The sequence below is a fragment of the Dromaius novaehollandiae genome, chromosome 3 (genome assembly GCF_036370855.1).
Source record: "Dromaius novaehollandiae isolate bDroNov1 chromosome 3, bDroNov1.hap1, whole genome shotgun sequence".
NCBI lineage: Eukaryota > Metazoa > Chordata > Aves > Casuariiformes > Dromaiidae > Dromaius > Dromaius novaehollandiae.
Window position 1 is genome coordinate 107,980,407 of NC_088100.1, and position 25,261 is coordinate 108,005,667.

General features: G+C 38.8%; 2 protein-coding genes across 2 annotated transcripts; one reads left to right on the forward strand and one right to left on the reverse strand.

The window, feature by feature from the left end:
- Nucleotides 1-418: 418 nt before the first annotated feature.
- RPS27A (ribosomal protein S27a) lies at nucleotides 419-2,752 on the reverse strand. The gene is made up of 5 exons (XM_026108015.2): nucleotides 2,551-2,752; nucleotides 2,007-2,061; nucleotides 1,800-1,885; nucleotides 968-1,099; nucleotides 419-609 (listed from the first exon to the last, which is right to left on the reverse strand). Exons 1-5 carry the CDS (start codon nucleotides 2,596-2,598, stop codon nucleotides 460-462), a joined length of 471 nt encoding a protein of 156 aa, XP_025963800.1. The 5' UTR covers nucleotides 2,599-2,752; the 3' UTR covers nucleotides 419-459.
- Nucleotides 2,753-2,901: 149 nt separating this feature from the next.
- On the forward strand, nucleotides 2,902-20,165 carry CLHC1 (clathrin heavy chain linker domain containing 1). The gene is given in 14 exon segments (XM_064510182.1): nucleotides 2,902-2,988; nucleotides 3,557-3,845; nucleotides 4,866-5,053; nucleotides 5,691-5,815; nucleotides 6,628-6,669; nucleotides 6,672-6,828; nucleotides 7,033-7,148; nucleotides 7,509-7,560; nucleotides 9,570-9,676; nucleotides 11,395-11,569; nucleotides 12,900-13,005; nucleotides 13,007-13,103; nucleotides 14,603-14,776; nucleotides 15,862-20,165. Coding segments are annotated over 13 exon segments (1,752 nt in total). The 5' UTR covers nucleotides 2,902-2,988; nucleotides 3,557-3,635; the 3' UTR covers nucleotides 16,065-20,165.
- The last annotated feature ends 5,096 nt before the right edge of the window (nucleotides 20,166-25,261 follow it).

Here is a 25,261-nt window from a genome sequence, read left to right on the forward strand (position 1 = left end):
GAATATAGTCAATATAATAGGTAGTGTAGCTCAACTATCTAAGCATGGGCTGAAAACAGCAGCAAATCTCATTTGACAAACTAGTATCTTAATAAATAGCCTAAAATAAAAGGAGTAGAACTAGGCCTTCACTGCTAGCTAACATTTCTAAATCAGTTAGCAACCTTGAAGAAAAATTCTTCAGCAGGAACATAAGTCTCTTTAGCTGAATCCTCTGCCATTTTAGTATATTGCTGCATTATAGAGCTAAGAAAAATAAAGTCTCTTACCTAAAGCAGCTGTTTAGAAAACTGAACTTCTTGCTTCAGTTTTAGAGTCAAAGTACAGAAAACCCTAGTTGGCAATCAACATTCAAAGTTTTGCAGATTCCTCTCGCTTATCAATGAAGAGGAAATACGGTAAAAGGAGAAATAAATCCTTAAACCATAAAGAACTTCAGATTTTTATTGTCTAGTACATTTACTTGTCTTCTGGTTTATTGAAGCAGTATGTCAGACAGCATTTGCCACAGTAGTGCCTGTCAAAGTGGCTAGCCATGAAGACTCCTGCTCCGCACTCCTCAGAAGGGCACTCTCGGCGTAGACGACTGATTTTGCCATTCTCATCCACCTGCAAAGAGGCAGTATCTCATATAAACTCACCACCTTTTGGCACCCGTGATTTTTCAGTATTTTCTTTGGCAAAGCATTTTTTGTGGTAATTGTCACAAACTTCCCAAAGCAAAGTTTTGGAAGTGCCTGAGGGCAACTGTCAGTTTCTCTGCTATTTAAGAGAGAGTATTTGCAAACAGAAAGACTTCAAATGTGCCAGGCTCTATGAAGTCTAGTTATATGCCTACAACACTACCCTCATATTTTGTAACACTTTCGTCCCTTTCTGTTACTGCATGGCACAATGTCTGTGAATTTCCCCAGCTTTACTGAGAGCTAAGCTCTTACCAAATTCCCCTAGAAATAGTTCTGCTTACCTTGTAATACTTGAGCACAGCAAGCTTAACCTTCTTTCTCTTATGTTTGTTCTTCTTGGGAGTAGTGTAAGACTTCTTCTTTCTTTTTTTAGCACCACCACGAAGTCTCAGCACAAGGTGAAGAGTTGATTCCTATTTGTAAAATATTACATAGATTCAGAATTCTTTCTCGAGCTAGGAGTAGCATTTACACAGGCTTGTTCTCTAACTTACAGAAAGTATTTCAGTAGCAGATTTCAAGCTCCAGCCAACTAGAAAAGCTTTAAAAAGATTTTTTTCTACTAAGTTTGCAAATGAACAAACTCTAGTGAACTGCGTGCTGCAGCATCCCAAACTCCGTAATGGTTCAAATACTGTAAAGTTTATTGCAACTACATTGATTCTAACATATGCAGGATGCAGTTTCATGATGCAACTAAGTCAATCTGTCAGCTGTTTATTGCCAAAAAATAATCCTATCCTCCTTCCTTTCTACTGGCTGCTCATTTGGCCTCACCTTGCAGTCAATCTGTGAGCAGTAGCTTTCACGTTAGCTCCCTAAATTAGCTCACCACAGAGCAAGCAGTACCAGGAGCTGACAGAAGGGAAGCAATGAAAGTGGAAGCTATTAAAGATGTTAACTTTTGTCCTGAAACTACACCCTCAACTGCAGCAACTGACAGGTCTAGTCTTAGCATCAGTATTTCCCAAGTTAGAAGTGCTACCTAAACCTAAATAATGTAGTTCAGTTTACCAGAAGCACTTCTTAGGCTCAGCAGCAAATGTCAGTCTGCTCCTGTAATACTAGCTAGTTTGTACTACTATAATATTCCATTGATCTTTTTCTACTCACTTTTTGAATATTGTAGTCGGACAGTGTGCGTCCATCTTCTAACTGCTTACCAGCAAAAATCAATCGCTGCTGATCAGGAGGAATTCCTAATAATGACATAAATCAAGATTAAATAAGAAATAAAGCGAGCCAGGCAATCCAATCTGCAGAAGAAATACACCACTCAAAGTGGAAAGAGAATTAAAAAAAAATGCATTTTGAACTTACCTTCCTTATCCTGGATCTTAGCCTTTACATTTTCTATTGTATCAGAAGACTCAACCTGTTATAAAACAAAATGATAACGTTAAAGATTACGGAAAAAATGTATGTGGTTAGTGTAAATCTTGATGTGGTGTAAGAAGCTGAGTGCAACCTACACACCACATCCTACCTCACCTGTTCACTGCCACCAGTAAATCGATGTCAGTTCTATACAGAGAAAAAAAACAAACACCCCAGAGACCGTATTTTCACAACCGAAGCCGCACTTGGCCTTTTAAATAACCGGGAAGGGAAGAGAGCCATGAGCAATTTGGGCCTCGCCAACCGAGCCGCCAAGGCCGCTCGAGCCGCGGGGCTGATCCGACCTCCCCGCGGCAGCCAGGAAAGCCGAGCACGCGCGGGCCCGCGCGCCACGGCGGCGCCGCCTCTCCCGGCACACGGCGGCACCGGCCGGCTGCGGCGGCACGCGAGCTCCGGGCCGGGCCTGGGATGCCGCCCGGCCTGCGCCGGGATCGCACCGCCTCGCGGCCCGCCCGCGGCGGCTCACCTCGAGGGTGATGGTCTTGCCCGTGAGGGTCTTCACGAAGATCTGCATGGCGAGGCGGTGAGGGGCGGCGGGCCCAGGCACCACGCGCCGCGGCGGAACGAGGCCTCACCAGCGACCTGCTCGCGGAATGGCGGCTCCCCGAAAGAGCGCCGCGCCGGCCCGCACGGGGTTTCCACCCTCGGCAGAGGAGGGGTGGCACGCTGCGCCGCGTCGCGCCGCGACTACAGCTCCCGACGCACACCGCCACCCCGAGCCGCGCTGAGTACTGCTGGGAGGTGCAGTTTCTGCCCTCCGCCCGAGGGGCCTCATGGGAATCGTAGGCGGAAGCCGGGCGTAGGCAGGAGGGGAACTACATTTCCCACAATGCACCGGGCCCGGCTCTTCCGCGCAGCGCCTCGCGCGCCGGTTGCCACCAACGGCCGCGGCGGCGGTTGGAGGGTGAGGAGTTCGGGGCGGTAGTGTAGGTGTGAGGCAGCGCTGTGAGCGCCGCGGTGTGGGTCTTCGTTCTGCCCCGTGTCCTCCTGTATCTATCTATATACGTATATGCGTACGTGCACGTAGGTGTATGGGCCAGGGTTGTCTCTGTAGAGGTGCTGTCTGCCCTTCACGGTGGCTTTTCGCCCCCCTCCCCCCCCCCGTCTTGTTTTTCCGGGAGGCGGTGGGAAATCGCACGGATCTGCATGTTCACCTAGGCTCAGACCTGTGGAGGCAGGTTAAAACTGCCTGTTCCCACAGCCACGTGCCAACTGTAGGTTCCCCAAGGTCAAGGCCAAGTATATCTGGGTTTTAAGAGTAAATATTTTTAGAACTGGGAGGGTCATAGGTAAGTTAGGAACAGAACAGCATTGAGGTTTATGTTTATTTGGAAATGGTTTATTAGGAGATACTTTCTTGCTTGTGAGTTGAATATTTTAGAGAAAGGGCTAAAGCAGAATGGATGAAGACTGTTGCTTGAATACATGAGTACTAGCTGATGCTATGGTAACAATTTCAATTTTTATTCTAGGTTTTGGTTTGAGGCACCTGTTGAACAAAGGAGGCAAGGGGCATATGCTTTCTGTAAGCGAAGAAGGTCCTAGGCAGCTATGCCAAACCATAGCACTGGAGCAGATAAATGTTCTGTCTTGCCTCCAGTTGTTTTTGAGAAAGACAGGAGATTTCTGGAGAGCACACAAAGATATATATTGACTGAAATTGAGAAAGTGGGTTGTACTGAGCACGTACCACCTGAGGAGTATTACATTATATACAGAAATGCATTTGACAAGGTAACAAGTACTTTCCAGGTAAATGAATAATGGGCAAGACTAACAAATGAGGAGTGCTTGATGCTTCTTTTTCTTCTGGGAAAAAAGGTAAAAGCAGTCAGACTGATTGTGGCCTGTTTGCATTGTTGTAGGGATCAAGGCTTGGTGTGTCATAGACTCTCAACCATTTTTCATGTATGTCCTCTGTGTATGCTGCAGTCAGATAGAAGCCATAATGATGACTTCATACCAGCAGAAATTACATTATAGTAGGATTTGTGCTTGATAACCACCTGTGTTAATTTTATGGCAGTTTTGAAATGATAAAACATTATAAAATTGTCCTAAAACAGGGGAAAACCTATTCCCACTTAACTAAAAAGATCATGACATAAGCACCATATCCCCTGTACTAATATTAACTGCTCTTCAGTTGGGTTGAAAGGCTGTTGGTGAAGCTTTTGAAGGACTCCTGCTCCTGCCTGTTTGATTCTCTTTGCCTTTTTCAGCCACAGAGATGGGAGATGCCAAGGCGGGAAGGAAAAAAAAGCAGGGGGAGGGGAGGAGTATTCATGCACAGCTAATTTTCCAGATATCTAGGAATAAGGACTGCCAGATGTGCTTTTAAATCTGGAGTTGGACTGATATTTTAAGCCATTAAAATGCACAGCCCTTGCTCCTTTGGTTTTCCGCACCTGTAAGTGTTAAGGAGAGTTAGTGCCTGTCTGGAGAAAGTATCTTCTGTTACATGAAAATGGTGTCTGCAGCTGTCTAAATAAATGATGATTGCCTTAATTTTAATAATATTTGTGGTTATTGAATCTGAAGGAAGTTTGGAGCCTGTCTCTTACCATGTAAAGCTCTTCTATATTTTCATCAACTTAGTATTATTTATTTGTATGGGGGACTTATTTTTTATTAGAGCAGCACTATGGAGCTTGGTCTAAGAAGTACTATTTTTGCATAGTTATTTTACTGTAAATCTATAATGCTCATTAGAAAGTTCCAGAGAGTTTTCTTATGTTAATTATCTCAGTATAAATATTGCATCCAAAAATACATTTACAGATAATTGAGTATGTTACTGCATACAAGAACATCCTGATTTCAATCAAGCAGGAATATGAGGCATTTATTGCCACAATCAAGAATGGCCAAAAGAATGCATTTTTTCTTCATGGGAGATGAAAAGTTCTGGCATCCGAGCCCACAACTCTGTTATACTACAGGAAAAGAGCAATGGAGATTGAAGACAAGTAAGTTATCTCTAATAATGTTTAGAGGAAAATGTATTGTTTTACTTAGGGCATAAAATAATTTAGTCATTGCTGGTTTCTCACACATACATTTTTCTAAATGGTTCTATTCTTATTTTCTTGTATGGAAGCTTCCAGTGATTGTGTAAACCATTGCTAAAGTCTGGTTTTTAGACTTCTGCTCATCAGATCCCAGTACTAATTCTTGTGCGGTCAGACTTCAGTTAAAGTTAGTGGAGGCTTTGCTTGTGAGTTAAATGTGCAAATTCTCTCCACTTGTAGAAAGAGTATAGCCTTGAAGTGAACATTTGTTGCTAAAATGCATTGTATTAGGTTGAGAAATAGAGAACAGAGAATGGATTACTTTCTTTTCCTCAGTTTAGTCTTATATTTAGGAAGTATTGTTATCTAGCTCTATTTATGTGATAGGCTTCTCAAAAGAGACAGTTACCTTGCCATATGCAGTTTCAAATAGAATAATGTAGCAAAGTAGAGGACAGGCTTTACTGAGAACAGCAGAACAGTATGATGGCAAGCCCAGTTCAACAGTTTTTGGTCCTGATGTTCTTGCAGTCTGATGTGTAAAAAGGGAGGAGAAAAAAAACCCCAAAACTCCAGGAACTGTTTCCTTTTTCAGGATAAAGGCTATTGAGAAGAATTCTGCAAAAATTCAAAATCTGATACTGAGAAACATAAGAAAGGTATCCTCTAAAAACTTTGACACCCCAGGGAAAACAGTTAATTCTGCTAAGCCCATCCCAGGTAAATCTAATATTCTGCTAGTCTTAAATGAGGACCGGAAGATGGCAAATATGATGCCCATTTGAAATGAGGACTCCAGGAGAGATTCAGAGAATCACAGATGTGGAAGACTAAGATCCAAACAGGGCAAACTAAGAAAATTGAGAAGAAATACAGAATAAATAGATGCCCAGATAAACACGGTTTGTTTGCAAAGAGTGAATACGGCCTTTGTTAAGGGAAGTCCTACTTTGCACATCTGTTAGAGTTCTTTCAAAGGATAGGATTATGTAAGTGATATGATGTTCTTGAATTTTCAGAAGGCTTCAGGAAAGTCTTTGAAGGAAATTAGGCAGCCATAGGATAAGAGGGAGAGTCTTTGCCTAGATAAATAAATATTTAAAAGGTACGAAATGGAGAGTATGAGTAAGAGGTCAGTTTTCATAATGGAGGCGGGGGATCTATACTGTTTAGCATGCCAATAAATGATCTAGAAAAGTATGTCATCTTTGCTGATGGTACTGAGGTATTCAGGATGGCAAGAATGAGAGCCGAATGTGAAGAAATGCAGGAGAACCCTATGAGACTGAATGTCAGCTCAGCACTTGACAGCAGTCAGAAAAGCAAATCAGTTATAAGGAGTTGTTAGGGAAGAAACAGAGGACAAAATACAGAGGTCTGATGATATTCTCTTTCTCTTGCCTCTTGCGACTTGAGGTGGCCCAAAAGGGGCCTGTGTCCCTATAGTAGGGCTGTGTCCCAAAAGAAGGACCTGGAAGAGACTCACAACAGAGCAGGCAGGAGCTCGTGAAACGCATTTTCTTCTCCCACAGGTCTCAGTATAGAAGAATCGCTCAACTTGGATTCTCTTTCTAAAACCTTGCTCAGCTAGACAGAAAGATGCTAGAATTGAAAAAAGAAAGGGAAATAAAATACATCCCTTGGAATAAAAAGATCGAGTTAGAACAAGAACTGTTGCACTTAATGACCTTACGAGATACAGCTGAAGCAAAAAGAGAAGAGCTGAAGCTCAGGTACAAGTGCATATCTGCAGTATATTCTCATTTTTACTTTGGATGTATTCCCAATGTCACATATCCTTTTTTTTTTGTCTTGTGCATTAAGTTGAGTACATGAATCAATTTTTAATACAGATATTCTTGATACTGTTATGTGAATATTTCTTGGTTGATGTAACTGTACTGAGTTCCTCTGTTTTCCTCTTTAATTATCCATAGATGTACTAGAATTTTGTTAGTTGCAAATGTTATTTCTGCCTGTGCAAAATCAGCCAAAACTATCACCCTGCAAGATCTCCTCTCTCAGACTGTGGAAAATAAAAATGATGAAAGAGGTAAAATCATTAAAAATTGAATGACAGTATTATCAAGAATGAAAATATGAGTCTAGATAATCAGCTGTAGTGGACAAAAAGTTTGGTCTTTAGGATGGTGTCTTTTATTTCTGTCTCTGGCAATTTTGATTGAGGGCACTGGTGTTAAAACTGTCTTAAATTTTAACTGATGCAGTGAAAGGTGTGTCCTAAACAAACATCCTGTTAGTGAGATTGATTGTTTTTTAAAAATACAAGAAAATATCCTCAGTATAAATTATGTCTTAACTATATGGGGGGGGGGGGGGGTGTTAGCAATTTTAACTCTCATTAGCTCATTGGGGTAATAATGTGGTTATCCTACCATGGTTTATATTTCAGCTCTTGATGTCCATAGTAAAGTGGCTGAAGATTTGCTTGAATACTTTGAAAGGTAAAAAGAATATGGTTGTATAGCTCTGTATTAGCAGTTTACAACATTGCAGTTAATATAGCATATTGAATTCAGTCATTCCTGGACACATCAGGCTTTTCTGCTTTTCCTGACCCTTTTGGTGTTTGCTGGAGTTGCAGCCTTGCACATTGTCAGTTGTTTATCTGCTTAAAAGGTGAAGCAAATCATCAGTCGTCATTGATTTCAGCACACTGTTCTACTTTGTACCTTGATCCAAACTCAGAGGCTCTTCTTTGGCCCTTTTTCTGTGACCAAAGTTGAAAAGACCAGCTGTTGAGATGCTTCTGATTTGTTTGCTTCCTTGTGGTGTAAATGCTGACAAGGTAATTTTAAATATATTTCTGTACCTACAGATGAAAACATTTAACTTAAAAGATTTTCAAAACTGTACAGATACATGATGCAAATTGGGCATTGGATATTTTTGAAAATCCCAGTAATGCAGTTGTTTACTTCTAGGTGCCTAGATCTCATTGCTAATACATAATCCTTTGATAATAAAAATTCAGAGGATGATCATCAACTCATCTCATATAGCCTGCTATGTAACAGAATCACAGCATCACAGAATGGTTGAGGTTGGAAGGGACCTCTGGAGATCATCTAGTCCAATCCCCTGTTCAAGCAGGGTCGCCTAGAGCAGGTTGCACAGGAGCGTGTCCAGGCAGGTTTTAAATGTCTCCAGAGGAGACTCCACAACCTCTCTGGGCAACCTGTTCCAGTGCTCTGTCACTCTCACAGTAAAGAAGCTTTTCCTCATATTCAGACAGAACTTTCCGTGTTTCAGTTTGTGCCTGTTGCCTCTTGTCCTGTCGCTGTGCACCACTGAAAATAGTCTGGCCCCATCCTCTTGACACCCTCCCTTCAGATATTTGTATACAGTGATAAGATCTCCTCTCAGTCTTCCCTCCTCCCTGCTAACCAGGCCCAGCTCTCTCAGCCTTTCCTCATAGGGGAGATGCTCCAGTCCCCTGATCATCTTCGTAGCCCTATGCTGGACTCTGTCCAGTGGTTCAATGTCTCTTGTACCGGGGAGCCCAGAATTGGACAGAGAAACCATTAAAAAGAAACAACTCTCTTATTCTTGGCCATTGATGAATTATGTAAGTGCCTCGCAAATAAGAGTTGTACAAGACACATTGAAATATAAATTGATTTCTGTTTCCAATTCTGAAACAAGTAGCCTTTTTCTGCAAATTGACACTTGGAGTGAAATGGGTCAGCCTGCTGAGAGAAAGTCTAAGGTACTGGCCAGTTGGTGACACAGGCAACATACCCAGGATGATGGCATTTAATAGCTGCTATCACTATTATTTGCTTGTAGTTGGAAGAAATGGTGTCATTTGTCTTCTCTTAATTATTTGAAGCAAGATTGTGTCCCTACTTTGCACTACATCATATGATTTTTGTGTGGAAGCATCTACTTTAATGGTAGCTTGGCTACCCTTTGAGGAAGTGCTGCATACTTTGTGCTTAGCTAGTTCCTAAGGAATATAGTCAACAAATTCTAGGCAGACACAGGACAAATTTCTGTTGCCTTACTCAGTTAACTTGTGTGGCCTTGCATATTACAGTTTGGATTGCCTTCTGTTTCACTTTCCTATCCTATTCTCAGCCAACACCATTTCTTTCAGCATCATCCATTTCTTTTCTTCTTCTAAATTCCTTTTGTGACTCTTTTTAGGTAAGATTTCCCCATTGATAACACCCTTCCAGTTCTCATAATAGACACCATCCAAAGTACTAGGTAGGGAGGCAGAAGAAAGGCAATCAGATGCCCAGGGAAACAAAGCTTCTTAAAAAGCTTTAAAATAGATACATTTAAATCTGGTACATCTTTATCACAGCATTTTGCTGTTTTTTTAGTGTTTGAGCTTCTTGACTAGATCACTATCTCATCAGCCAACCTTTTTACATATATAGTGTATTTATTTAGTATTCCTGCAATAGATCTTGTTCCTTTTTTTTTTTTTCCTTTCTCTTTCTAGGTTCAGTGAATTACTTTCAAATGGTCAGTGTGATGCTGCAGCAACTTCTGCAGCAAACTCTTCTAGTGGAATTCTCCTTAATGAAGGAACTCTGAGGAAACTTGAATGTGAGAATTTCTACTGGAAATACGTAGCTGGGTTGCTTATTAGAGGGCTTTAGTTGGTATCAGTTTAGTCATTTCAGTGGTTAGGAATTTGGTCTTTATCAAATGAGAATTGTTTGTGTGGGTTTGAGGTTTACACTTAACAATCTAACTGAAGATAAGTAAAACTGTAGGGCTTTTCTTCTCCTTAGGGAATGTCCATAACATTTGACAAAGAGGTGCAAAACAGGAGATAGCTGACTCTCAGCCATTGCTTTTCTTGTTGTTGGTAAGGTATTGGGGTAGGTGGTGGGTTAAGGGAGAGAATGGAACATAAACTGTGGTGTACAGCTTTCAGAACTGATTTGGTTGATGAAAGATGACCAGCTATTAGACTTCCTTATGTTACAGTCAGAATCTTCTCAATCATTTTGGGGTTCAGGGTTTGCAGAAGTATAAATTCCTGTTACCTCCTCTGTTTAGTGCAGATCAGATGTGATCAGTATAAAGCTGTTCTTACAGTAGTTCTAAAACCTGTTTTATTCCTACTGATAAATTATGTGCAATATTCAAGAACAGAAGTGCATCCACTGTTTTGAAATTCTAGTCCTTACTGTTCTGTGTGTTAAGACAGCCTTTTGAGACAGCCTAGCTTCTTGAGCCATAAAGCAGTATTAGTTTCATTAAAATTAATTAGCTTTATTGAAATTAGTTTCTGAAATCTGTATCAATTTTAGGTTTATAAAAAGTAATCAGGATTTTTAAATACCCCAGATAAATGCAAAGTCGTCTTTTATAGTTTAGTCCTCCTGTCAACGTTTTGGTTTGCATTTGGAAACATAAAATTCAGTGATGTTGGTGATGACAGAGACTGAAGCAGCTGAATATTTTGTTCTTCCTCTGGAACGAGCCTTAGGGGCATTGCTAAACTTTACAAGATCAACATTTTTTTTTTCTGTGCATGTTTTATTGGCTTTTGTTCAAGTTCAAAGGCAATAACCGAGAGAAGAACTGTGATATGCTAGTATTTGAGATCTGAATTACAAATCAGATTATGAATCTATGGCAAGTTGCGATCTGGCAAAAATGTGCTTATGCGCTTAGCTTCAAGTATATGAGAGTCTTACTGATTTCAGTGGCACCACACCTATAACTTATGCTACCATAACTCTGAAAGTAAGCAAGCACATTTTTGTAGGATTCAAACATTATATTGTAAATGCTTTGGATCATAGCCTATATCTCTGCAGAATTGGATGTGACCCTAATTTGCGCTATTGCAGTAGAAATAAACGGTAATAATAAAATAGCAAAAACAAGGGCTCTCTAAGTTAAACTAATCTTTATTAATAACTATAGAGCTGACATGATTTTCTGATTGTCTACGGTTAGCTTTTTGTAACCTTAACAAAAGGTGTTTTATTTCCGAAGAGATAGGTAGGCCTTCCCAGTATAATGCTCTACATTCTCACTAGAAAGATGGTTTAAAGATGCACACATCTCTATGAGTTTTTTCCATTACCTATAAATCGTAAAGTATTGTCATGAACCCTCTATCTTCAGTTTTGAGCAACCTTAATTTGGAGTGAATAACATAGCAGCTGAAATGACAGATTTAGTAAGAATGTTGTCAAAGGTTTTAATGGGTATCTGCAAATAAAGATTAAAACTTAAGAAGTCTTAAATGGTGAAAGCTACTTTTTTGAGTGTTCAACCAATGACTTTTCTCTTTATCTCTCTAGCTGTTGGTTGTCTTCAAGGAAGAAATATCCTGTTACTGACATATTTTGAGACTCTCATTAACTCAAGCACTGCGGCTGGTTTGCCTCAAAATTCAGCCATAAGTCTGGATGCAGTCAAATGTGCATTGTCTGAAAAACAATTAAATATAGTAATGCACTGGATTACACAGCAAAGGTAGGTGTTTTTTCTGCACTGAGGTAAATAAGGGGGTTATGCCATCCCCCTTTCCTCCCCAAGTCATGAGGCTTTGCCTTTTCTCCCTTTCCTCTAAATTAAAATCCCTCAAACAAAACAGACTCAGAAATGTATTAATGGATTTCTCTTTTGATTCTGTTATTAAATCCACTATTAAATCTTAAATTCACTATGAGCATAGACCAAATGAACAATACCAACAACTACCTCTGCAGAATGCATTTTGTTTCGTTTGCTGTCAGCTTTTGTTACAGCATTGCAGACTCCAGTTTTGTTCAAGCCTCTTTTCTCTCGCATTGTAGTTAAAAACTATACAAAAAGATTTTCACACCCTTCTGTGGATGAAAAAACTGTAATTAGTGGAAGATTGATATCTTTCATTTTATTGTTGCTGTCAGTGCGAGATCTACAGTTTTGAACACAATTACACTGAAAACATTTTTAATCTGTAAAACCTATACCAGCCCTTGACCTATATATTTCATTTACAGGAATAGGATACAATCATATTTGAATTTTTTGAACTGAGTCTGTCTCTACATTTTTGTTTTTGAAGAAGCTGTCAGAGATATGTTTTCTAATACAGTGTAGATTTGTTTGAAATGGTGAAAATCCCACCAGAACAGTCTGGTATTGGATTAGCTGTAATTGTTTCCCCTCTGCTGAAAACCACCTGAAAAGAGCAACAGTATTCTCAAAGGTTAGCCCATATTTTGGTTTTGAATTCAGATTCTAAACTGTCTTTTGCCAGGATCTAAATATCACCTTTGTCTCAGTCCTAACCCGTAACCTGTCCTACCCATGTGAAAGAACCATTACAGCGGGCTCTCTCAGCGTACTGAAATCATCATCATTCTTAAAGTAATTAGACCTAGCTAGTTACATCATCGCACTGAGACATACTATTAAATGCGTTGTTAGTAAGCAGCAGCTTAGTTCCTTGAGTATCCTATGTCCAGCAATACTGAAAGGCTGCGGTTGTTCCTCCTGACTGCAGTGGACTGGCCCTGAGGTTAGCACTGAAAGAAATGTCCCATCAGAGCCTACTGCCTTCACTGCTGTCAGAGCTCTCACTGCTGCAGTTGAGACATCAAAGAAGGGAAGGAAGAGACTGCTTTCTCAAAAATAGAGTTAGGACTGTAAGAGGGACAGAAGTGTGGAAGAGCTGAAGGGGTATAATCTAATACTTACACATGCAAACATACACCCATATACACAATTCACCTGCGTGTGAGCTCATTCTGAAATAATCTGAAATTGTGAAGCATATTAGTAATACCGGTTTATTTTATTACCTTGTCTTCTTCAGGCTGACGTTTTCTGAAGTGTTAGGAGATGTGATTTATGACTATGGGAAAGTGGAACCCAGCAGCTTGTCAAAATGCCTGGCTTTGGCTCAGACTGTGTATGATCAGTCTGGTGTACACAAAAAAAGTTGCTCTGTGCCTGTATAAGCAGGGCCAAATTTATACAGCAGTGGATTATATTCGGCAACTCAAGCATTTTTCTTTAGGTAAATAATAAGGCACTCATAATGTCTTTCATGATTGTTCCACCATGTATTTTTTTCAGGTTGAACAGTGACATTTTGGACCACACTTGTATAGAAGGCATTTGAAGTGAATACAGGTCTCCAGCCTTCTTACCATTAAGTCTAACAAGACCCCCAAGTGCTCTATTAAAATATCCCTATGTATTTTATCATAATGTCAATACATGCATGTTTTTAAGAATGGAAGCTACATAGCACATGTGAAATAAAGAATTTCTTCTGATAGGCATGCTTGAAAATCCCCACGATTTGCCAAGGACCCTAGGAGGAGGCGATGGCTTGTAGGAATTCTCAGAGCTACAGTTCCAAAACCAAAGGTTAATTTGGACCTCTCTAATGTGATCATGAATTCATTAATCAAATCATTACCGAAAGGCAAAAAGAGACACTTCAGTGTGTCAAATAAGCTCTTCAGGACGTTATATCAATGCAAAGTCTGTCTGCAGATACCGATAGCATTACGTTAATCTTACTGAAGTTCAAATAACTAAACAAGGTGAAAAGATTGCAGAAACAGATCTCAGGAAAGATGACAGTAAAGCAGATTATAACATTTGAACCCTGCTAGGAATTTTCGGTCTTTGTTTCCACGTGGTCTCTCAACCAAGTAACATAAAAATTGACAAATGGTATTTGATATGAAAGTAGTCCTTATTTTTTTTTTTCTTGTGATGCAACTTATGTCTCTGAAATACCATAAAATACCATTTCTTTTGACACCAGTATATTACATTTTTGATTTGGTTCTCCAAAAGAATCATGTTTAAGGTTGACCACATTTGTCATAGCTGAACTATAGCAAGCCTGCAATTTCAAGATCATTTAAAAGATTAAGGAATAATGTTTATTTCCAGGGTTTCTACCTCCTGAGTTCTCTCCCTTTTGTGATAGAGCGTTAATTCATGAACTTGGTCAGAACGTAGGTTTCGTTATGGTTTGCAGTACTCCTGGAAAGGGTCAATCCTTTGAAGAAGGAACTTGTTCCTTCATTGCTCTGGGATGTGCTGTCTCTGTGTAAGCAGACTAACTGCAAAAAAAGCCTTTTTTTGTGGTTGTATTGCAGTTTATTCCCATATCAGTTTTGCCCTGTGTTTGTTTCTATGTTCTGTTCTACTTAGTTGTCTTCTGACTGTATCCTCATTTCTTCTATACGTGTTCTTGCTTAGGCTATTGTTCAGTTAAGTTATAGTTTTCTATTCTTCTTTTGTTTCCTGACTCTATTCCAGATAATTTTAAGGGAGGTTTTTTGGTGTTTAGTTCTTTTCTGGTGTTGGATAATTTTCTTATTTTATGAGATTTCTAATTTTTTTTTTTCCAGTAGAAGATTAGATTTTGATCTCACACTAGCTTTTCCACTGTGTTTGGGGAGAGCAGAGTACAGATGTTTTCTTCATTTATGGTGAAGAAGGGGAGAGGTGACCATCTGCAAATACCTAATAATCTTGGTATCTGATTTTTAGATGATTACTTATTTCTACTGGAAAACTGTCCTACCACAGAATTCGTATGTTCTCTCAGTCAAGAGTGGTTTAGAAACCCACCACTTTCATCCATGGGGTCTACAGTACTATCTCTTATTTCAACTGATCACAAAAAGCATGGCTTTCAGCTTTTGGAGGAAATGAGCAAGAAAAGTAAGCACAGCAAAATGTTAATTACAAACTTTTATTGTGAAGTTTTAAAAATACCATGCTTCTCAGTCCAACTGGGAAATAACAAAACATCTTTGTATCCAGCAACAAAAGGTAAACAAGGAGAGATGATAGTAATTTCCTATGTTAGAAATTTTATTTCAAATCCCAGTTCAGCCTATAAATCACTCTGGATGTGGTGCTCCTGGTTTATAATGGAGTCTGAACAAAAGCTTTTCCTTCACAGTGAGTCAAATCTTACATTCTCACATCTTTTGAAGTTCCCACAGAGATGAGGGTTACTTGCATCACATTTCAGGGTCCCTCTTGCTTGCTCTTCCCCACACAGGTTCAGTCTACTGTTGCACAGAGCACTCCTTGGGGCAACACTGCTGCCAAAATAACTGTGCAGGCAATTTGCTTGCTTTTAGTAGAGCCTCTATAGGCTGGTTCTTGGCCAACCTGCAACCTCAGTACATCCTGCTTAGGACACAAAAAGTAACCGAAGTTCTATTTTGTGGCAAGGGTTATAAGTCCTCAGAGGGGCTCGTGCTGCCAGAAACCGAGACAGAAGCTCTCTGGGCAACGTGAACTCAAACCAAAGGCGGACAGCTGCAACAAACTATGTGGGCACCAAGTCCTGAAACTACTCTGCAGACAGACTAATACGTATCTGCCTGGATGTACCTTTAGATTTACGCATTTTTCTTGGCTAATAGTTCTGAAAATTAGGTTTTCTTTATCCAGTGATAGTTATTTGCATCTATTGTGTTTATCGTGTCTTGCTTCAGTAAACTGCCCTTAACTTCAGTGTCTGCTGCTCCTCTGTCATTCTATTGCTCTTATGCGTTTCAGAAGAGATTTTGAGAGCAATCAGAAGTTTTGGCCTTTAATCTTTTTAATTAAAAGAAACACTCTTTTTCTTACGGGTCTTTAATTTGATCTTTTTTTTTTCCCCTTAGTCTTTAATCTTAGGATTTAGAGTCTAGCTAGAAAAACAGTGATTTGTCCACTGTGCTTAATATGAATAGTAAAAACACTGATCAGGCCAAAAGCTTGATCTTTTTATGTTCTTTTTTCTTTCTCAGATACATCGAAACAGATGATTCTAAATGATACAGTCTGTACAGTAGAAGGCTGGAAGAAGATAGCAGATACATGTGCAGAGAATAAACAGGAAAAGTTATCTCAGGAAATCATCTCAATTATCACCTCACAGGATGGAGTGTTTGAAAATTCACCACTTGAAGATGAAAAAGATGCCATGTTAATGGAGCATGTTTTCTGGTAGCTCTTTGTAACAACAGAGGGAGCTCTTACAGCAGACAAATGAAGAATCCTTCTAGCTCTTTGTATGAACAATAGTAAACATTAATGCTTCAGAAAAAGTGCTGAGAATAACTTTATGATCAAATATCAGCTATTTGTTCCTTTTAACGTCTTTCTGTGAGTGTGTGTATGTTTGTATTTTGTTTAACTGGAAGTTTATTCTCAGTGTAGAAGAAAATTGGCATAATATACTCTGGAATGGTATGCTATGGTAATGTTGCACATCTATTTTCTCTTACCCATCCGGTTCTCCACTTCTGTTCATCATTTCTGTCCTTTTGTACAGTGCTGGAGGGACATACCACACTAATTTAAACCTTGTGCAGTAAGGGAAATTAGTCTGAGTGGATCATCATTCTGAGGGAGCTTTGCAGCAGTGCATTGTAAAATGTAGTCGTACCCTCATGCCTTAACTCCCTTCCTCCCCTTTTCCCCTCTGCCCCAATAGGCCCGAAGGGTCAAGCACCATCACTAGAGTCATATTCCAAGCTCAATTATTATGATAATCTAACAAATTCTGTCAAAAATATAACAAATGCCTACTTAGAATAAATTTAAGCGTCAGTTATATGCATCCAACTGCTACTGATTGCTGTGGAATTGCACGATTTGAGAGCCATATTACACAGTAAGAGTCAGTATTGGAAGCTTACTTACCTGATATTGATCACTAAGAGATAGGTAATTCAGTCTTAGAAAAATGAAGATGTCCAACCGCAGTCTTTGCCAGCAAATTCACTGGGTGTGCTATTAGTATTAGTAACTGTGCACAATAAAAGTGGTTAAAAGGAAAAAACAATAAAACTTTATGGTTTTAGCTTTTGAACAAAAGTAAATAAAATAATACATGTTATATTATTATATAATAATAATAAATAAAAATAATATAGAATATATCAAAAAAATAACATCGCTATTAGTAGAGCCTTTTTTTTAACTTGCTGCCCTGAACTAGCGTAAAGAGGAAGAATTCTGGATATTGTCTACTGTTGTCAGTGTGGTACATGTTTGCGAAAACAGATATTTCTATAACTACTGCTGTTTTGTTTCAGTGTTAATATGTTTTAGCACTTTTAAAAAGCTGCTGGGCTGTGTTTATTATACTGATAAATCTGCAGAACTGTGCAGGTTTTATGATAGAACTTTCTTTAAAAGAGAAGAATTCAAAGTCTGCAGGTACTGTAAGTATTATGTGCCGATGAGGAATCGAAAAGGGTGTCTGGTTTGCATTCTCAACATACAGAATAATATGTCCCATAATTATAATCCTTAAGTTAAATATAAAAATATATAAATATTTCCTGAAATAAATTAGTGGTAATTATTTTTTTCCAGTAAAGCCTACCATTTAGTAGTGTGTTTCCAAATACTTACAAATTATCCTTGCTCTGAAGAATTTTTGAAAGTCTGATTAGGAACACACTCTTGGTAATGAAGATTCAAACTTTTTACCTGGAGTGCGGTTCAAATCTGCCAAAAACTGACTGGTTTATGTGTTTATGTTTAGAAGAAGGAAAATGCTATGGCCCTGGGAAGTAGGGCCTTGCCAGGATGCCTTTGCAGTAGTTCCAGCTTTTCCAGGAGAGACTTTTTTTTTTTTTTTTTTTTTTTAAGCTAAAGCAGCATATTCTATACTCCATTTGCTATGCTGAGAAGAAATTTATAGTACTTTTAAAAGTCAAGGGGAAGTTGACATCTTACTTGAAATAAGAGTTGGGGAGAGAAAAAAAGGTGAAACTAGCAAAAGGAAGTAAGAAAGAGATATAAAATATTTATTAAAGCTCCAGCTTACAGAACATATTCTGGGATAAATGATTTCAGCGACATGCTGCTGAAACTTGACTTAATGTTCGAGTACCTTTTCTTAGAATTATAGCGAACTGCAGATTAAGAATGTAGTTTTCCCTTTTTGCTGCTTATTGCTGTTAATGTTACTGAAATTAATGTAAGCCTACCATTGTAAACATATATGCTGGAGCACATACTCCAGAAGTGGCCAGGTGAAAAGGCCCGCACTGGTGGCTTCTGTGGGAATTCTGAACACAGTACATGTACAGAATGGGGCCCTCAGCAAGTGCTTTTATTTGAAAAAAAGCGTTGCACGCTGTGTCTGGAAATGCAGACTAATATGCTTTGGGGACTGCTTAGTTTTATAAGACATAAAGGGAACATTAAATGTTTATTTTCCAGATCAAGATTGTTTTAGCTGTTCAGAGTCCATTATTTCTTTAACAGCACCAGAGCATTCACTACTGGAACCTAGTCTTTTTCTTAACCCAGTTAGACTTCACCAGAGTGGCTGAAGACTTCTGTGCTTTTTGATTAGGAAAGGAAGAATAGTTGGATTCTGCAGAGGGTCTTCTTCCAGTGTCAGGTACAGTCATGTAGGATAAATACAGAGGTTAATAGCCATTTCTCTTCCCACTTATATAACTCAGTCATGAAATTCTAGAATTTTAGACCAGTTTGTGGTATAAAGTTAAAACTTGAAGTAGAAATGAGTTCCAGACGTAAATGAGGGATCAGGAAGAATGGCCAAATATATTTTGTATGGTGGGGAAAGAAAGCAGATATGGGCTCTCAGAAGTAGTAATGCACCTTCATTAAAAAAAAAAAAAAAAAAATCAATTTTCCAACAGCGTGGTTTGTCTTTATTATGCATGTTAGTGTGCTTTCTAGAACTTCAGGTTCAGTTCTCTCAATTCCATTCTATGCTGCTGGGTGTTTATTAATTTTAATGGTGCTATTCCTGGTATAATTCAATGAGTTACAAAAGACCGTTTTCTGTTAGGTTAGTCATACTGTTTAGAAGATAAGATGGAGATGAGCATATGGTCTCAAACACACTATGTATATTGTAACTTGGTTTACAGTGTAGAATAGATCAGACTGTGGCCAAAAGGGTGAAAATGATGAATGAAAAGATCACTGGCACTCTTAAACATAAGAGCTGACAGCATACAAGAAAACAGTGGAGATGTAACTGTGATACTTCCCAGGGTGATTTCATGGTTCTTGTTTAATATTTATAGCAGCTGAAAAATGAAAGTGCTTGTTAAATCAAAAAAGACACTGATAGGCTAAAACCATAAAGTTTTATTGTTTTTTCCTTTTAACCACTTTTACTGTGCACAAATGGTTTCTATCAAGGATACATGATCAAATGGCAGACCTGAGGTACATGCTGCTTTAGTTGGAGTATTTACTCCAACTAGCTGTTCTGTATTAAGCACTCTCCAGAAGTTTTCGAAATAACGCTACGTAAGAAAAACAGTACAAGTGCAGAATTAAATGTTTACTTTTTAGGGTAGACAAAACTGTTCAGTACAGTTTTCTCCAGAGGACTTCAGTAAGTTGCCTCATGTGCCTTATTTTCCTTCAGAAGAACTTGGTGTGCCTCCCATCCCAGAGATCAGTTGCTAAGCATCCATTTGGATTTAAAGATTTAGACCCATGTGTTTTACTCAGCAAGCTAAAGAAGTTTCAGTCACTTCTTCATCTTAAAAAAAAAAAAAAAAAAAAAAAAAAAAAAAGTCTTATATGCATTAAAATTCTATTTGGCAAGATGACAATGCCCTTTTACCCTAAGTCTCCCTAAAAACCAAATTTTTATTTTTATTCAAACACCTAAAGTTACATATTTTTTAAAAAGTGGAATTTCAAAAAGCTAGAGACATCTGTAAACACTAAGCAAGTTTAAAAATCTGTCCCTAAATTCCTTATAAAACTTTGTCCCCAGTCTCAGATATTTTTTACTTTGAAGATATTATCCATTTTTCAGAGACGGAGAAATAAGAGAACTGTTTTATATATCAACTGGCTGGTAAGAGAGATTCTGAAACATGTTGGATACTGTCAGTGTTCACTTTTCTTCCTTTCTTCCTTTCTTCCTTTCTTCCTTTCTTCCTTTCTTCCTTTCTTCCTTTCTTCCTTTCTTCCTTTCTTCCTTTAATAATCAAACTCAAAATTTGTAGTTTTCTCAGTGTCTGACAGATTTTGATCTGGATAAAAGAAATCTGGTTGAAATGGAATTACAATAAAGCAGTTGTGGGGTTTAAAAGTACTTGATGAATGAATGAAGTTTATAGATCTACAGTATCATGGTCCTATGCAATATTTTATTGCCAAACTCAGAGCAGGTGACTTTCTTCCTATCTCTGGTTGATGAGAGTGCTCCACTTCCTTTAAATCCAAACCTCACATTGGTCAGCCACAGATTTATACCTTGATTTAATAAAGAAAATAGGCTCTTACAAGATAGATGCCCTATTTTTGACCTCTTGAGCAGAAAAGAATTGGGATTAAAGATATCAGAATGAAAGAAAACATTGTGAGATTAGTGCCTACTGCCCAGGACGCTTACCCAGAAGGAGGAAACTGTAAGTTGTTTCCTGCTTCATGGAATTCTTTGTCTTTATATTCTTTAATTCATTGTTTACTAGATAAAATACAACTCCCATCCAAGATCCACCTTCCCAGGTGAGTACCATTACCACCTGGACCACAAATTATGGGTGAATTATGGGTGCTGCTTCAAGAAGGTAAGCAGCCAAAACTACTTTTTGCAGATGGCAGGACCTTGTGTGTGTTAGCATGTTCTGAGGCTTCCCCCCGGGCTGGGATTTCAGGAGAGCTGAGCAGTGAAGCACAGGCTTTTGGGGTTTGGTGCTGCCAGCACGGTGGTGCCCCACCAAGCATAGAAGGGGAATTCAGCGCTTAAAGCAGAAAAAGGTAAGAGGCTTTTTAAGTTCAGGTGGTAAGTGAATGGAATCTTTTGAGTTAAAGTTCTGAATTTTGTGTATCCCAGTTCTATTTACATCTTACCTTAGGTTACTTACATGCTTTATAAACAGGCAGTCTTCTGTTACTCCAGTCTAGCCTGCTGAGTATGCAGATTTCCAGCCTATAGAACTGTGAACATCACATGCCTGATTGTTCTCCCATTATACCAGCTGATGTAAATCCACTATTTGCAGAGTTTATTCTGAGTTACCCTACAGACCGAGGTTACAGAAGGTACTAGGAGTTAAAAAATAAATAAATAAATTTTTTTTAAAAATCTGTATCTATGTCTATCTAGCCCATTAGCAGTCTAGCTGTGTGAACAATACATGCATATCAATACCTGTATTTACGTCATTTTTACAGTAGCTTTAGACCTTATTTTTCCTGCTTAATTCTAATTATTCTGGAGTTATTTAAACCATAATCTAGCATTAGGTCACTAAAAATACAGATACAAAAGGTTTAATGTATCTTAAAAATGAAAAATACTTTTATCAGTAGGCCTTGCTTGGTCATATTCTTTGTCTCAGAGGAGTTTAAATTAGAGATACTGGCAGTCAGAAACAGTCCTAGGGCATAATTTGTAAGCTTATATGTATTTTATATGTACTATGTATTATTCTTAGCCATATTCTAATCTGAATAATTGCATTCTGATTATCTCAGTTCTCTATAATGCTGACAATATACTGCACCACCAGCTTTTGAGTTTTGTTCCAGAGAGAACTGCATCTTTCTGTTGTACAAATGCTGACAAAGTATTCCATGTTTTGTTATTTCACAAATTTCTGAAATATAGTTAGGCTACTCTAACTTCTGAAAAATACTGAAGTGGACCAGATCCAGGATTTGGCAAGAAGAAAATGGACTTAACATCACCTTTATTTACCCCCTTCTCTCCTGCATGAATTTAAGCTGCCATACCAGCTGATGCAACCCATGGGAATTAAATCTGAAATGTAAATTTTACTTTTTTTTTAATGGAAATGCAACATGTCCAATTTTTTTGTTACTATCTCACAACTTCGGTAGTGTGCTTAAAAACAGATGTATCACTGTGCATTTCTGCTTAATGAAAAATTGTCATTCTTAATGAATCAAAGAAGCTATTGCTTTTTGTTTATGGTACCTATAAGTCAAATGAGTAAATTACCGTGTCTTCCCTAAGACAATATGACACCCATAACTGACATCTCGTAATGGTGATTTTCAATCAGTGATCAGCAGATCCCGGAAGGGTCTACTTAATACTTCTAATGTGACTCTGAAAGGTAACTAAGAAAAGTGAGTGCTGTCAGGAGGCTGAAATTTACTATACAGAGGATGCACAAATCAAGAAGACTGAAAAGTACTGTCTTATGGGAATACAGGACTGATTGCTATTACCTGGGAGATTGAGTCTGGTGCCTTGTCAGTACATCAAATAATATCTGCTATAAATCAGTGCTCCTCCTCCAAATCTTTGATTGTCTGATAAGTCTGTTTAAGATAACCTCCTCTTTTTAGCACATATTTTTAAGGCTTTTGGTCATATACAACAAATGGTGATGATGATTTCACAATGATGTAGAGTAATTTAAATACACATTTTCAGGAAATAGTTTTCTGCCAAATTTTAAAGTGAAAATTGACCTAATCAATTAGTTTGAGTAATACCTTCAAATCATTTCTGAGCCCTGCTATCTTAACTGCTACCGGATCTCGTAATTCTGTCTATTGCAGTTTGGCAATATAGAGTTGGTAGTTGGTTTTAATCTCTCTTCTGAAAATGCAGTGAAAGCCTGAGAGCTTATAAATTGTCCCTAATTCAAAATTACTACTATTTCCTAGTATTTGTTACTGTGGCTGAAACAAAATAAGATGGACACCATTTCCATCTAGTTTTCTGCATGCAGAAATGCGTACCTGCTGCCTCTAGCTATTTCCAGCATGGATGAAGCTATGCCTGTCAGCAGAGTTGTGTTACGGTTCTGGAGTTATGTGGAGCTGAGTGATTTTAGGACACTGGGAAGCAGTGTAGCCCCATGAATGGGAAACAAGGGGATGGATGTCAAGAGGTGATTAGGGAGGAGGGAGGCGATTAGATGGCAGCTCTGTGATTGGGAGGGTGTTCACTCTGAACAGACTGGGGGAATGATTCCTTTCTGCTGATGTATTGAAACAGAGTTACAATCCTTGAAAACTCGCTCTTGCTTTGGAGAAAGATAATGGTTCCCATCAAGGTCACAAATCAAAAGTAAAATATAAACTTTACCATCTTTTTCTAAGTGTTGGATGGCCTCGGAATTTCTGTGAGTGTGAGGTTGGTGCTACTGCACTTTTCTGCTGGTATCTGGCCTTGAAAACTGCCAGAGCAGAACTGTTTTTATAGAGCTGGCTTTGAGATGTTGCCTTCCTCAGTTATTTTGATCCCATGATGACCATGTGGCTCCTCCTTTTTATATTCACTGTGTAAAGAGCAAAATAAATGGCAATAACTAGAAACCTGCTCATCTTGGCTTTAGCTGAAGTGAGCAATGCCATGTTTCAGAGCTTTCCCTTGGCTAGTGGTGTGTTTTCTGAATATAGCCCTGAAATGAGCAGCTTGGACTTGATTTTCCTGATAAAACTGTGCGAGGCATGTATAAGATAGTTTACTCCAAAACCCATAAGAAATTTCGTTGACACTTAGAAAAATGCTAATACTATTTTTGGCGCATTTCCCCCTTTATAAGATGGTCTTTTCTAGGAGTACTCCAGCAAGTTTGACTGAGGGAAGGGGATAGGCACAAAGGTAGATAGCCTTTTGCATGGCTTGATGATAAATCTCTGATGTGAAGCATGTGAGAATGGTAGGGAGCAATCTTTCACTGACACAGGATTAATGATATTAGCATGGTGACCTAATACGGTAAATGTGGTCTATTTTCATCCTGCTGTAATGCCATTGAAATCCATGAGTCACACTGAGGATGTTTGGCCTTATGCCTTTTCCTCCTCTAGAGCCTCCCTTCTCTTTCTGAACATTGTACATACAACCACCTGATCTGCATCACTGCTGAAGCCCTTAGTCAGAAAAAGCCTTTGAAGGGGCATAGTGAATATACCTGAGCCATGAACTGAGTGTTCCCAAGCACAATTATTTGTATCTTAGGTGTGTTACGTTGTTTTGGCAGATGGTTTTGAAACTTCCAGATACATTAAGAAATCCTGATAGTCCTATTCTGAATGAATTGATGATGAAATCTACTATCTATTCACAGCACTCCAGACTTCATTAATTAAAGCTTCACGCTGAATTCAGTAAGCTATAGATTCCAGACTGGTGTGCTCTGCTCCAGTGGTACTCACTCTGACTATTCTACTGGATAGCTTCAAGTGAAAGTAAGTATCTCTTCAGTGAAGATTAAAAAGCATAGCAAACAAAAATGATACAGTATTTTTCTGAGCTTTTGTAGTCAGGTTTGGTCAAGCTTGAGCTCCAGTTGTTTACAATTTTATACTCAACAGAAATAAACATAGTCTGAAAAACTAAATAAAAAATGCTGTAAATACAGTGTAGGAGACAGACTTGGCAAGCACACAGCTGTTGAAGACAGCTTTGATAAGCTGGAGTAATTTCATTTGAATGAAACTTGCATTGATATGAAATGTAAAAGGTCAAATCACTTTTCAGTACCTCACCATTAACCTTTGATGTCATTGGAACCTCTGACTAACTGTCTTTCTACTTCAGGAGTTTAAATGAAATAACAAACAAAACAAGCAAGCAAGCAGACAGACTGAACTGCCATTGTGTTACAAGACAACCCTGAGAAGCTCAGAAAGAATGTTTGAAGTAGGTAGATTTGGATAACTTCTATCTTAGATAGAACTTGCTTAGCATGAGTAGCTAAATTTGCTGAAGCCTTAGGCCACGCTCCTAGTTCGGTAAGAAAGGGCCTCAGAGCTGGTGCAGGCTGGAAAGATAAGGGAGTTACAAGCAGTCTGCATTCCTGTGCCCCACTCTCCGAAAGGGAGGATGCCAAGGCTGAGAAATAAGGCCTGTTTGGGCGCGAGGACCTTGGGAAGTAAAAAGCTTCCTCTCACTGTTGAAACAGTACTGATTAAGGGGTCTGGATTATGTCTTCTTCCTCAGGGCCTTGGGAGATAACACCTACTGACCCAGCTGGGGCAGTGTTAATTGACCAGGACCTTGAGGAGCAGGGGCGGGGTCCAGGGAATGAAGAAATCACTAACCAATCAGTGTAAAAGGGAAAGTCGTAAATCTGGCAATTTGTGTCTATAAATGCTACTTGAAAAGTTGGGGGTGTGTGCTTGATTTGTGGGAAACCACCGAGCACCCAGGCTTGCGCAACTCTGAAATAAATAAGCAAATATCTCTCCTGAGTGTGT

Bases quoted from the DNA above. Each gene is read 5' to 3' on its own strand.
- RPS27A (XM_026108015.2), bottom strand. From the start codon at position 2,598: ATGCAGATCTTCGTGAAGACCCTCACGGGCAAGACCATCACCCTCGAG. The intron at 2,062-2,550 runs GTGAGCCGCCGC...GTTTTATAACAG, and splicing joins GCAAGACCATCACCCTCGAG to GTTGAGTCTTCTGATACAAT. The intron at 1,886-2,006 runs GTAAGTTCAAAA...TGTCATTATTAG, and splicing joins TAAGATCCAGGATAAGGAAG to GAATTCCTCCTGATCAGCAG.